This window comes from Xyrauchen texanus, chromosome 43 (genome assembly GCF_025860055.1).
Source record: "Xyrauchen texanus isolate HMW12.3.18 chromosome 43, RBS_HiC_50CHRs, whole genome shotgun sequence".
Lineage (NCBI taxonomy): Eukaryota > Metazoa > Chordata > Actinopteri > Cypriniformes > Catostomidae > Xyrauchen > Xyrauchen texanus.
The window spans coordinates 8,607,012-8,622,015 of record NC_068318.1 but is presented as its reverse complement, the minus strand read 5'-3'; the positions used below and the strand labels follow the sequence as shown (position 1 = coordinate 8,622,015).

The following is a 15,004-nucleotide window of genomic DNA, read 5'->3' as shown; positions in this document are numbered from 1 at the left end:
AAAATATTCCAAGGCACTCGAATTGTGTAGAAAAAAGTTAAAAAGCCTTTATTAAATCATGGCTTTTAGCAGTAAAATTGGTGACAGATACACCTACGCGTTGCGGCTTAAGCCTTCGTTAGGGTGTGTGTAACAAACAAAGTCACAGGTACATTTTAAGTAGCAGTTAATTAATCAAATAGCAAACACCTGGTCACACTATGCAAGGCAACCTGAAGGGAGAAAAGTTCAAAAAATGGAATCATGTATCACACTATATAAAGTTAAATTATTTTTAAAAAATTAATAAAAAAAAAATAATCCAATTTAACAAATATCCATTTAACATTGTTGTTATACAAAACACTATAGCAAAAGACACATGCATAATAACTGTATAATAAAACTTGAATAATAATAGTAATACTTATGTAATATATGTCTTTTCTATCTCATGCCATGGCCATTGCAATATGTCTTTATATATACAAAGTTTGAAAATGACATTTATTTATTCATTTTACGAAATGTTCAGTGTTTTTTTTATTGTATTTCGAAAAAACTTCAAACGTTCTAGTACATGTATCACAGGCAAAATTCTGTATTGTTTTCTTCGTTTTATATTAAACATAATTTATTTAAATATTGACACATTATTTATGAGCAATTCTCCAAGCTAGTCACCAGTTCAAATCTTCAAACATAGAAGATAAAAAAAAATTATATGTGATATTATTTATCATATTAAAAAAAATAATTGTTTAAATTGAATCATAGCAGGGTTCGTAAGTTCATTCAAACGCTTCCGCCGAAACGGCGCGTGCGCAGTGCTGCGCATCAATCTCGCACGAGTGTTCATGACGCTGTGGCTGAGACGGACGCTACTACTGGCACCTTCTCCAGGTAGGTGGGCGGGGGCGCGCACTGCATCTTCTATGTTATTAACATTTGCCGCTGGATGTGTGTAGCGAGGTCATGAATGATAGACTATCGTTTTAAACTGTTTCCCCATTTGTCCCTAATTAAACTGCGAATGTTTTTAGCCATTGCACAGCCGCCTGCATTCTCATCCGTGTAAACCGGTGTAAACATGATCATGTGTATTGGACCAATTTGTGTAGCATTGACTTCTGCTAATCTAGAGTTAATAGGCATTGTATTGTTGACTATACATTAGAAGGACTGATATATAGTCCAGGATGAATTTCGGATTCCCTTGTCAGCATTACATCATAAATGCATCATATGCGTTACGGGGTTTGTCATGCAATGTCTATTACCTGTAGTTGCATAAAACTGTTCTGTGATGTGAAATAGGATCAGAACTACAGTTTAATATTTCAGAAGAGCACAGCCATATGAAGCTCGTCAAAATACATCCGAGAAGAATGTTATGTAATTAACCCCTGCAATAGCATGCAGCATAATTAATTATATTATTTATAAAAAAAATAATAATAACAATAATAAAAAGAATACATCTAAAATAGTGTGTGTGGCATGTAAGTTTAAAGTTGTGTGTCTAATGCTCAGAGCAGCTCAAGAGTGACAGATCAGTGTCATATCAGAGTTTTGTTGTTATTTCATGACTCTTGGAAAAGCAAAAACCTTCCCAGGAACTCCAAAATAGGGACCAACACACACACACACACACATACACACACACACACACACACACACACACACAAGAAAAACCTAAATATCTTATGCTGTGTTGTTTCTAAAACAAGATTGATCAAATTGAGTATTTTATTTTCTATAAAAGTATTTTTAGATATTTTTACAGGAAAACAATACAAAAATTATTATCAAAAATAATGTTTTTAACTCAATATCAAAGGTCTTACTACATTTTTATTTAATTATGATCTAACGTGAATTTTCTTGATAAAAAAATATGATCGTGTCTGGTAACATGTAAAATGGCTAGAAATAGCATTTTAGCTTAGCATAAAACTGACAATTTATACAAGGTTTATTTCTATTTCATCTGCTCCAAACTTACTTCATTCTTTCTCCTCTGTCTGCTCGTATGAATGTAACACATTATAAGAAAGTGTTTCACTGCTGTTCAAATGCACTTTGGATCACATCTCTTCAGTAATCAAAATACATTTTTAATGTAATTGCATTCTAAATACCAATGATTTAAATTGTAACTGTAGAGGAATACAGTTACCTATATTTTGTATTTTAAATACGTATTCCTGTTACATGTATTCTGTTACTCCCTAACCCTGTGTATATATATGTCTTTTAACTTCTCTAATTCTAGAAAATTCACAAATTCTATTGAAAAGATCCTTTTTCAAACGATTTCAAACATTTTCCAGGATTTTCCCTGACAAAATGGCAGTGGAAAAGCGCTTGGCATATTCTATTGTGCAGTTCCTCAGAGATCAGACGCACAGTGGCTCGCTGAATTCAGGTGAACAGGAGAGCCTGGAAGGTAGGTCAGACTTATGTTTCAAACATTTAAAGTCACAAGCCTTTTTGCCTCAGGACACGCTGTTTAAATTCCGGTCACTCACTGACAGGTAAAAAAGGACTTTCTGAATCTCACCATTATAGTGAGATTATTATTTGCCTGATTACTTGATTTTGAGATTATCTGCATTATTCATATAATAATTTTGCCAGTAATCTCATTTGCTGTCATTAAATTGCATTATATATAGTATATCGGTATTATAGCCATCGGCTACCTTTCTACTGATAGCAGTATCACATCAGACATTGAAAAAACAATTTCAGTTGACCCCACACACACACACACAAAAGCTTTTATTAGGGCTGTCAATCGATTACAATTTTGGTTGAAATTGATTAGCCTACATAATGTGCTCAGAAATTAATCGCAATTAATCGCGTAGCAATATTTACAGAGGACCACCAAATAAAGGTAATATAGAATATAATTCAAACTTTATGAATATAATATTTTGTAAATATTATAATTCAAATACATTATATTGTGGCAACAGAAAATTTAAGCCTTTAGTCAATACAAAATGTGGCTGAAATTGTCACGAAATGCAGACAATGAAGGCAGACGAAGGTTGAGGATCCAAATGCAGCTTTCTTTATTATTAACAAAACACAAAGGAAAACCCTCAGTGGGGAAATAAACATGAATAGAGAACTCGGGCAGGGAACACAGACCAGGCTAACTACACTCACAAACATTCAACGACAGACAAGGACTGAACCAAAAACCAGGATATAAATACAAAAACATGGGACAAAGGGGCCAATGAACAAACAGAACACAAACTAGATGACAAGGTAATTAACAGAAACCAAAAGACAAATTAACAAGGGCAGGTGAAAACAATGAACAGTGAACACGAGGGAAAACAAGACTGTGGAGCTACAAAAGGGACAAAAGTGAAAACTATGGAATAACAAAGGGACAAAAAATGGAAAACAAAGGGGCAACGGTAAAACAAGACAAGGTCATACATAACAGAAATATTGTGTTATTTCCATATCATTGAACATAATCTTATAATTGGCCAACTTCCCTGTGCTCTGTTTTTAATTGTTGGTCTATGTACTCATGTGTTAGATGGATGCTTTTTGGAGCATCTCACTTTGGATGCAGCACATATCACTATTTTTCAGCACCTCTAGCACTGTGTTTTTAGGCTGCTGTGTCAAGATAAACGCAGTTTGACATTTTGAAAAACATGTCTCAGAGATCCCTGCATTCTGTTGTGCTCCATCCAGCTGTCTTTGAGCACAAAAGCAGGTCTGATGAATGATGTTTGCTTGCTCATTGATTTGATGAGGCATGTTGCCTGTACAACTGAAGCACTGTCTGCCCCCTGCTGCATCAAATTGTTACATTCAATTTTAATTGCTGCAATGGTGGAATATTCCTTATTAGGCAATTTACCTACAGGTCAGACGGGGCATGATCAGTTGTGTTAAATTTTTTTTTTTTTTACATATTATTTTATATAATTAATCACATTAAATTAATGTTAAATGGACAGCCCTTGTTTTTATTATTTAAAAATATATGTTCTTTTGTTTATTTAAATAGTTTGCATCATCAGGGCTCAACAATAAGGTTGTCTTTTGCCATTAGTTAAGACTTTTATTTTCCCTGCTAATATTTTTTAATGGGTCCACAACAAAAAATAAATCAATTATTCATTAAATTATACATACAGTTATTATATTATTTTAAAATGTGTTATTTTGATAAATAACTCGTATTAAATACTAATATGAATTAAAAATATATACATTTATTTAAAAAAATATTAATACAAAGAAAAAATGTTTTTGCAACTAGCTAGCATTTTTATACGAGTCAGAGTATATATATATATATATATAATTATTATTATTTTTTTATAAGCAATCCATCAGCTGGCCTGAGCCACTGGGCCTTACTTATTGTAGAGCCCTACTTGTTCACATTTGTACAAAATAAAAATGTGTAAATCATTCTTCTATTTACAGTTGCTATACAGTGTCTGGAGACCACATTCAAGTTCAGCTCGAGTGACTTCCATCTTGACGGCCCCCAGCCACTGAGAGAGATATTCCTCAATTCCCTTCTCAAAGTACAATATTACATTTCGACCTGTTTCCTGATATTATTAAAACAATATCCATTGTTATTATTCAGTATGGATTAAAGCTGATGTGGGTAATTTCTAAATTCCAAAAATAATGATTGTTTTCAAACCAATGTCCCAAATAGTGTTGGGTAAATTACTAAAAAAAATAATCCCAATTGATAAAATGTAATTGGATTACTTTACAGATTACTGAATAAAAACTCAATCATGGTACTAATTACTTGAGTAATTAAAGTAAGTACTTTTTTATGTACGAATGTTTATTTTGATTGAACTTTTGTATGGTAAGAATGCATTCCTGTGGCGCTATGCACATCAGATCTGACAAATCGTTTGCTGACAATTCATAGTTTTTTTTTTATGGAAAGTGTTCCAATGAAAACTGATTGACCAGTGAGATAAGAGCTTCTTTTCAGTCACTGCAGTTGCTCAATTCAGCGTGTTGCTGGCGCTAATCAACTGGCAAACACCAGCATGTGTGCAGCTGATACACACCCATGAAAATGATATGCTTAAATACAAATAGTTGCAGTTCATGAACCCTTAGTACCGCAAACAAAAACCCATTCTGTTTATGAAAGTCAGCTTGTTTTTATCTTAATGTACATTATTCAGTATGTACATCACTGTGCCTGTAATTTAAGTAATGAACTTAATTAATAGTCAGTAACTGTAATCTGATTTCTACTGCATTACCTAACTTTATGACTAAAAATAGTAATTAGTAATTAATTACTTTGTGATCAGATTACACCCAACACTGGTCCCGAACACATCCTCCATCTGCTATTGGTTGGTTAAACAGATAGTCCCGCCCCAAACTCACGGCATTGGTTGAGCCAATGTTGCTGTGTCTGGCTGGTTCAGGACGCTTAAGCAAGCAAATCAATGTTTTTATAGCACTACAAAGTTTTTGGTGGATTTTGGATGATTAGGCAGGGTTACAAGGAAGTATTTTAACGTCGAAAACATTTACACATGTCTGCTTTAAACAAGATTTTACAATAGAGAGACTTTCCTAATGTTTCTTGTCTAATTGTTATTTGCAGAATGATATTGTTACATTACCTGAATCGCCTCCATCCCCAGAGGACATTGAGAGAGCTGAACAGCTTAAAAATGAAGGCATGTCAAACTTCACTATTATGTTTACATTTTTGTACAGGATGCATTATGTATAACTAAATATGATTTATCATCGTTTGTGATCATGCAAATAAAAAGAGGCTAAATAATTGATGCATCTATTCAGAATGCTCTATGACAGTTTCCCTGTGTGCTCAAATGTTTCTGTGTTTCTTTGTCAGGAAATAACCACATGAAAGAAGAGAATTATAGCAGTGCTGTGGACTGTTATACAAAAGCTATTGAGTTGGACCAAAGAAATGCTGTTTATTACTGTAACAGGTAACAGTGAGAATATGCTATATAGATAGATGTTTAGTAGTTTGATTGTGGAAGTATATTAATGACAAGTGTCAGATTTGATGTTAGCTGCTGTGTTTTTACTCTCAGAGCTGCAGCACACAGCAAAATTGGAAACTACACAGAGGCGACAGTCGATTGTGAACGAGCGATTGCAATTGATTCCTCATACAGTAAAGCTTATGGCAGAATGGGGTTAGTTGATGCAATTATTATGATATATGCCATTTTACCAGCATTAGTAACATGAGGGGATGCTCTGGGTACAATATAAGATCTATGGACCGCATGTTGTCAGTTACAACAGAAAATAATTTGGACTGTCCATCAGTCTGTAAAATATAATAGAAGTCTATGGGGCAAAACATTGCACTGGAATAAAAATGAATATACAAATTCTTTGAAAGTATACCAAAGACTTAAACATTATACGTGTTAACACAAGATTAGTTTGATAAAATCTCTTAATACTTTAATTTGCTTGTGCAAATTTATATTCAAATTTTACAGTCTATAAATCTGTTTACATCCACCCACAGGAATTACATTAGTAACATATAAGTAGAAGTTCATCCACCTAGAACAAATAGTCCCAATGCTACCAAAAATAATTTGTTCTGTAAACTTTACAGCTCAAATAAAAATGTTTTGGATGGAAGTGATTTAACAAAATCATGCGTTAAATTTCTGCTTTTAAACCCCCCAGAATGTTTTGCCCCATAGACTTCCATTGTAAGTACATTACTGTAAGTGCTGTTTGTTTGTCCGTTTTGTTTTTGTTACAGATGCTGTCAATTTGAACTCAGAACATTCCTTATAACAGCCAGTTGTATTTTACCATGAATTTATTTAGTCACTGTTTATTCTTATTAGTTCAGTTAGTTCTTTAATCTCACAGTGTGTGATAAAGTTAGTTTACTAAATTATACAACAGTATTGATGGTGCTGGTAACACTTTACATTAGGGTTGTATTTGTCAACATTAGTTAACATGAATTAACAATGAATAATACTTCTACAGCATGTATTAATCCTGGTAATGTTCATTTCTACATACTTATACTAATACATTTTTTACATCAAACATTGAATTTGTAAAAATTAGTTAATGCCTTATGAACTACTGTAGTATGATCAAACAACGAACAATATATATATATATATGTAGATTCACATTAAAAGTTGGATTTGTTAACATTTGTTAATCCATTATGAACTAAAATGAATAAACAATGAACAATCATATTTTTATAAATGAACATGTACCAAGATTAATAAACGCATTAAGTATTGTTTACCAATAGAACCCTGTTGTAAAGTGTTATCATGATGCTTGTTTGTAAATTGATTAATTTAATCTAAATGTTTTATTAATTTACAAAATTGCTATACTTTGTTATCTTTGTGATTGTAGATTGGCACTTACTTCTATGAGCAAGTATCCAGAGGCGATATCTTATTTTAAAAAAGCACTGGTGTTAGATCCTGAAAACGACACCTACAAATCAAACCTGAAGATTGCGGAGCAAAAACAAAAAGAAGCATCCAGCCCTGTAAGTAGAATCACAGATTATTTATTTGAGATTTATACATCCTATAACGAAGTTTAATCTAATTTAGTTCACTATGACCAAATTTACAATTCCAAATTGTCATAAAATAAATATTTCATGTTTATTTTCAGATCTAAATGAAAAGTGCTGTAAGCGATTTTAGGGTTCTGAAGCTTTCAATTGCCTGAGCTGCTGAATTAGCCACTCCCCCTCATTCCAAAACCCTGCCCTCCAAATATAATTTTGAGACCAAAACAACAAAAGAGCAGCATTGTTTGTTCCTTTGGCTGTCAGATTCAACAGTGGCACAATAGTTCCCTCAACTGACAAACATTATGAATAATAGCCTCAATGATCCGCTTCAAATACAACACTATGAGAACGAGCAAAATGATTGACAGGTGAAAAGCGCCAATGTCCGCGGACACATTTTTGTTTGCTGTTTACAAAGTCTACAGCTGTCATAGAGATATCACATATCTTCCTGTGAGATATCGCAAGACACTTATTTCATTAATATCTTTAAGGGAGTGGGAATTTTATTTGCATATTTTTCCATGAAAAAAGAAAAACACTTACAGCACCTTTAAACTTTAAACTGAATTTCAGTCTTTTGAGTACCACTGTATATTGAGTATACCAGCTGAGTAATTAAATACAAGCAGTAGCCAATTATATGACTCCGTAAAGTTATATTTCCTAACATTAGTTTGACTTGTGTTCTGACAGACGGCCGCAGGACTGGGGTTTGACATGGCCAGCCTCATTAATAACCCTGCATTCATTAGCATGGTAAGCTCAAGTGGATGTTTTACATTGCTCTGTTATTGTATTTATGAAATAGCTCACAAATTGACCCTCTGACCCCTTTTCATCTGTCTGGAATGCAGCCCATGCCAGTGCTATACTGCAGTCATTTGAATTACACTCACACAGTGAGCCTGAGGGTGAGAGCGTAGTGTAGCACACCATTGCATTATAGAAAAAGGTCAAAGAATTGGGACACATTCATAAAAGGAATGCACACACGATTTTAGCTCTTTAAAAGAGGACAAGCATTCAACTTAGGCATATAGGCAGGGTACGAATGCTTTGTTTTGGTTTAGAGATTGTTACACGTTCAGTACAAGAAGAACTCAAGCCGGAGCCAAAGGGATTTGACTCAAGTCATGTATTATGTTGCTTAAAGACCAAAACTGTTTTTAACAATGCAGTTTTTTTTTTCCTGTGTTGATGTATGTCCTATTCAAACAGGAAGTGAATTAGAGACATATCAAGCCTGTAGCCTTGAGCTACTGCAGAGGTTTTAACTTTGGTCTTGACATCCCTTCAAATACTTTATTTTTGCCTCTTTTGCACTATAGGCTGCAAGTGTGATGCAAAACCAGCAAGTGCAACAACTGTAAGTATATTTATATTCATGTTTGTGGCATACCTAACAAGTTATACCTTGTTTTAGTAAACTAATATGTATTTAAACACATTTTAAATGTTTATGTAATTTTGTGGAGCGGAGGAGGGCAGGGCCAGGCTGGAACGACGCGCACTCGGTCCCCAATCAGCCTGATGGGGCACGCGTCATTCCAGCCTGGCCCCGCCCTCCATCCGCTCCACAGATATATGTAATTTAGTGCTGTCAATTGATAACATTTTGCAATTGAATTAATTACATGAGATGCCGATTAATCAAACCAATTAAGTGCAATTAATTGCATATATCAATGTTTGCTGAGAAAGGTACCCAAATATTGGTAATTCAACATCTAATAATCAAAATGTTAAATACAGGTTTTTTTTACCAAAGCAAATTTTGTGATATTTATCTTGCTTTTGCCACTTTATAAGCGCTAAATATGTTTCTCATTTGGAATGCAAATTCAACATCCTTACTAACATTTATCGCAGTAAACTGTAACATAATATTTCATTTCAACTGTAGCAGTTGTATTACAAAAAAATATTTTTAAAACGTGTTTAGGCTGTTATTTTGTTCATAACAAATGAACTGTTTATTTTTAAAAAGACAAAAAAACAACTTTTTGAGAGATTTATTTTTAAGACTAACAACACGACTCGAGGATAAACGCTCCATTTATAAGATGCTTTGTCAAATTAATATAGTTTGAAAAATGCGTCTCGAGATGCGTCTCATAATTTACATGTCATGATTAATTGCATTGTTTGCTATTATTCACAATGAAAAAAAGTGTTAAATTGACAGCCTTAATTTAAATGTTTATTTAAATTTAAACTAGGACTGTCAATCGATTAAAATTCACTCATTTAATTAATTAATCAAATTAATCGCAATTAATCGCAGATGTAAATATTTGTTGAGAAAGGCCCTCAAATAACCGGGATTGAGGCGCACTACGCCACCATGAGGACTTAGTGCGCATTGGGAATTGGGCTTTCCAAATCGGGAAGAAAAAAATAAAATAAAAATAATAATAAAAAAAATTATAATAATAATATTGACCTTTTACTGTGACGTCACTTTTCCCCACGGCCGTCATATTTGTGACCATCAACAAGAGGAAACAATGGCGGTGAATATAAAAATACCTGAGAAACGATATCAAGAAAAACATCAAAAATAGCTTTTGGTCCATGCCCAGTCCCAGGAAAGGTTCATACATGTCTGAAGACAGCACGAATATCGGCTAATGTAATTTTTGCGGATATTTAAAAATATTTTATCCATGATTGATCTCAGTATGCTAGCGAGTCCGACAAGAACACACACGCTACATGAGTACATCACCATAAACATCTATCTTTCAGAAGCTACAAATGTTTTTGTGTTGTTTTCTGGTCTGATCCCATCTGTATGTATGTAAGAGCTGCTTTTAAACCTTGAAGAAGGTTTTTGTCCCGTCCACAGCGCAGCACATTTAAGGTATATTGAATACTGGTCACAAACATGGCAGCGCGGTCATACAGTGACGTCACATGAAACAGGGCAATAACACTTCAGAATAATAACTTCATTATTCAGAATTGCGCTCCATCCTGCTGTTTTTGAACACAAAAATGCGTTCTCATCTTTTGCTGTCACTGGTGTCAAGTGAAGAGTGTATATACAGCTGGAGTTTCACTTTCTGGTCCCTGCTAAAAACAGGTTCTATTTCAAGCTTGAATTGCTCACGGTTTGGGGACACGATTGTGTAAAAAACTGTTCACGCATAATTTAGAAAATATATAATTATCACTCAATTAATGCATTAAATCAACAGCCCTAATTTTAACGTGTTCTAATATAAATATTACAGTATCATTTGGCTAGGTCGAACTATATATATATATAAATACTGTGTCATGAAGTGTTTTTGACTAAATTACAAATCTGAGCCCCATTCTGTGCTAAACCAGCATGTCAGGCATGATGTCAAATGCAGTCAGGGGGCCTGCAGCCGGAGTTGGAGGATTATCTGACATATCCAGTCTCATTGAAGCGTAAGACTGCATCCTGTTCCTCATTTTAAAGACCCACTGGAAGCTTTTTATACTCAAGCACTTTAGTATTAATTATTCGGGTTCAATACGGATAAAAGTTAAGCTCTATCAACAGCATATGTGGCATAATTAAGAATTTCAACTCGACTCTTTGTTTATAAAAAAAAGTGGTTACAGTAAGGCACTTTAGGGCCTGTCCATAAACCTTAAAACACAGTTTCATATAGTTTCAAACGTAAGCCCACTTGATGTAAACCTTATACACGTTAGCATGATTGTGGTGTGATAAAATCACTTAATATATTTATCTTGGTAAAGTTTTATCCAATACCGGTATAACAGGGTTTCATTGTTATGACAACAGTAATATTGTCAACATCATGCCACAAATGCTGTGGATTGAGCTTAACTTGCATTAAACCTGAACAATTCCATTAACATTTAAGTAACGTACTGACAGCTTTACATGTTGTGGCATGGCATGTAACCTCTAGCACACACTGACATGCTATATAAAGCAGATTGTGAGATGTGTTTCTTTCTTCCAGCGGGCAGCAGTTTGCTCAGCAGATCCAGCAGCAGAACCCAGAACTGATCGAGCAGCTGAGGAATCACATACGGAGTCGCTCATTCAGCGGCAGTGCAGAAGAACACTCCTGATCCCAGCAGGTCTGACTCAAACACACACGTCCTGTTTAAAATCACTGCACATCCAGTGGTTACTTGCATCCAACTCAGTGCAGTCCTAATTAGAAATGGGAATTTAACAATTCCAATTCCAATCGTTTGTGAATCGCACAACAATGGACATGCAGTATGTTCATTGTTGTGTACAATCAGTGAAGACAAAGCAATAGAACAATATTTTGCAGCAACCAGACTTTCTTTCATGATACAGGTGAAACTCGAAAAATTAGAATATCGTGCAAAAGTTCATTAATTTCAGTAATTCAACTTAAAAGGTGAAACTAATATATTATATAGACTCATTACAAGCAAAGTAAGATATTTCAAGCCTTGTACCCCGTAATTCTGCAATCCGCGCCCACAGATTCACACAAACGTACCCTGGAATTCTGCAATCCGCGCCCACAGATTCACACAAACGTACCCCGTAATTCTGCAATCCGCGCCCACAGATTCACACAAACGTACCCCGTAATTCTGCAATCCGCGCCCACAGATTCACACAAACGTACCCCGTAATTCTGCAGTCCGCGCCCACAGATTCACACAAACGTACCCCGGAATTCTGCAATCCGCGCCCACAGATTCACACAACGTACCCCGTAATTGTGCAATCCGCGCCCACAGATTCACACAAACGCACCCTGGAATTCTGCAATCCGCGCCCACAGATTCACACAAACGCACCCCGGAATTCTGCAATCCGCGCCCACAGATTCACACAAACGTACCCCGGAATTCTGCAATCCGCGCCCACAGATTCACACAAACGCACCCCGGAATTCTGCAATCCGCGCCCACAGATTCACACAAACGCACCCCGGAATTCTGCAATCCGCGCCCACAGATTCACACAAACGCACCCCGGAATTCTGCAATCCGCGCCCACAGATTCACACAAACGCACCCCGTAATTCTGCAATCCGCGCCCACAGATTCACACAACGTACCCCGTAATTGTGCAATCCGCGCCCACAGATTCACACAACGTACCCCGTAATTGTGCAATCCGCGCCCACAGATTCACACAAACGTACCCCGGAATTGTGCAGTCCGCGCCCACAGATTCACACAAAGGTACCCCGGAATTGTGCAGTCTGCGCCTACAGATTCACGCAACGTACCCCGTAATTGTGCAATCCGCGCCCACAGATTCACACAAACGTACCCTGTAATTCTGCAATCCGCACCCACAGATTCATAAAAATGTCCCCGGAATTTCGCAATCTGTACACATTTTTCTTTTTTTTATGGAACTATTTCTAAATAGAACCAGTGTCAGATTCCCAACCCTAGTCCTGATGATAAATACATTTCTAAACCCATCCTCTCCTATTATTACCTGTCCTCTTACCACTGTCCAATAAAAAATGCCCATTGTGTTATCCTGCAAATATTTAAGGATATTCCTTATAAAATGAAAACTATAAATCTCTCTTTGCAGGTTTTATTAGGGTCAAGAAGCAAGGGATGGCTGGCAGAAGGGAAGAGTTGTCTTCAGTTCAGCAGAATCCCAGATGGGCAATGTGGCACTTTATATAGATGCATCAGGGAGGAAAAGGAAAAACACATTAACAATCAACTTATACCGAGAAAATTATCTTAACACCTGACTGAGGTTTCTTTGTGTTTGTCTGTGTAGATGTTTCAGTAAACTGTTCTTTTATAAATGTAGCTGCAGTAGCTATGTTTCCATCCAAGTTGCGAATTTAATTTATGCGAAAAAACATATGATCGCAAAAACAATGTGCGTTTCCATCCAAGGGTGTTCAAAAGGATGAAATTGTAGCCACTGTGAGTGTTTTATTAATAAAATACTGGCGCTTTAGAGCAAGCAGACAAAACACTGTAAAGAACTTTTTCTCGTGTTTGGGAGCGTCATCACGTCACACACTTCTGGGAGCACTATATATATATATATATATGTGTGTGTTCATTCATCCTTATGACTATACCTATATATCTAGAAGATATTTTTCAAAAGTGTCAATAAACCTTCTGTTTCATACAGTTTAAGTTTGTTTTCCACTCTGTAGGCTTTGGATTTTCAGATGCAATGATTGGTCCGCTGGTTAGTCCAATTATGAATTCATTATTCAGTCACAATAGGAATTTATTCAGTAAATGTGTTTCTATCATAGTTTATGTGCATTTCTTCATATCAAATTAAAAATGTATCCACCACAAGCGAGCGTTTAAATTTATGCGCATTTTGGAGATTTATTCGCATATTGGTGTTTCCATCCAGCAGTTTTAATGCAATATCCCAAAATGCGCATAAAAAAACATTGATGGAAACATAGCTAGTGACACATCAGAGTTGAGTTTACTTCACAAATGACCAGTCATAATGTTGTGCCTATTAACTTTAGAAGCGGGGCTATGGTCATTGATGTCCAAGGAGATGTAAAGGGATAGTTCACCCAAAAAATACGATCTTCATTTACTCCCACTGTTGTTCCTAATCTGTATGGATTTTTCTTTCGTGGAACACAAAAGGAGAACGACATTAGTGTGAATAAATGATGAGGTAAACTATCTTTTTAACACATTATCTGGTTTTCGTAATACATATTCTGTTCGTTTTAGGAACAAGAGACATCTATGTGCAATAAATAATCACTATATCGGCTGCTTCACCAGTCCTGTTTTACTTTATTCATCAGTAATGACTATTAAATAATGTCGCTGTAATTGGCATATTTTGCATATTCTTTTGCATGCTCTATAGTCTGATATTTGCGGTCAGATAAATGATGCTTGTAAATCACAGAGCAGTATAATGTTTTGTCATAAAAAATGTCAATAAATGTGTCTTGAAATTATTTGTTACTAGATATCGGTGTGCTTTTTTCCCTATCCATTAAAAAAATTTATTGTGCGTCTCAGAACTTTTCTTTCATATATATATATATATATATATATATATATATATATATATATATATATTTTATTGATAAAAAACATGATTGAAGAAATACAACATAAACACAGAATCAAATTATATGTCCCTCCACATGAACCCTCCTCCCCTCCACACAAAATTAAAGTATACACACACACACAAATGCAATTTTTTTTTAAAACAGACAAGAGAAAACACTTAAGAAAATATATTTAAAAAATCATACATTTAAAACTACAAATCTCCCTCCACGAGAACCTTCTAAAAAGTTGCCCCATTTTGTATTAAATAAATCCATATTGCCTAGCCTTCTATATGATATTCCTTCAAATGCCGCTACCCTGCCCATCTCTGTGTTAGATATGCTATCAAATTGCTTGAAATAAGAGAGGGGGGAACCTACA

At 35.1% G+C, this 15,004-nt stretch overlaps 1 protein-coding gene across 1 annotated transcript; it reads left to right on the top strand.

Annotated features, from left to right (window-relative positions):
• The first annotated feature begins 827 nt into the window (after positions 1 to 827).
• sgtb (small glutamine rich tetratricopeptide repeat co-chaperone beta) lies at positions 828 to 14,501 on the top strand. Its single transcript, XM_052116351.1, has 12 exons — positions 828 to 882; positions 2,313 to 2,428; positions 4,453 to 4,556; positions 5,624 to 5,699; positions 5,882 to 5,981; positions 6,090 to 6,194; positions 7,414 to 7,552; positions 8,282 to 8,344; positions 8,917 to 8,954; positions 10,925 to 11,008; positions 11,557 to 11,677; positions 13,140 to 14,501. The coding sequence occupies exons 2-11, from the start codon at positions 2,329 to 2,331 to the stop codon at positions 11,666 to 11,668; spliced, it is 921 nt and encodes a 306-aa protein (XP_051972311.1). The 5' UTR covers positions 828 to 882; positions 2,313 to 2,328; the 3' UTR covers positions 11,669 to 11,677; positions 13,140 to 14,501.
• The last annotated feature ends 503 nt before the right edge of the window (positions 14,502 to 15,004 follow it).

What these genes read in the sequence shown, in the direction of transcription:
- sgtb (XM_052116351.1), top strand. Translation starts at nt 2,329, where the DNA reads ATGGCAGTGGAAAAGCGCTTGGCATATTCTATTGTGCAGTTCCTCAGA. An exon ending in TGAACAGCTTAAAAATGAAG is followed by an intron (nt 5,700 to 5,881) that starts GCATGTCAAACT and finishes TTTCTTTGTCAG; the next exon opens with GAAATAACCACATGAAAGAA. An exon ending in AAAGCTTATGGCAGAATGGG is followed by an intron (nt 6,195 to 7,413) that starts GTTAGTTGATGC and finishes TTGTGATTGTAG; the next exon opens with ATTGGCACTTACTTCTATGA.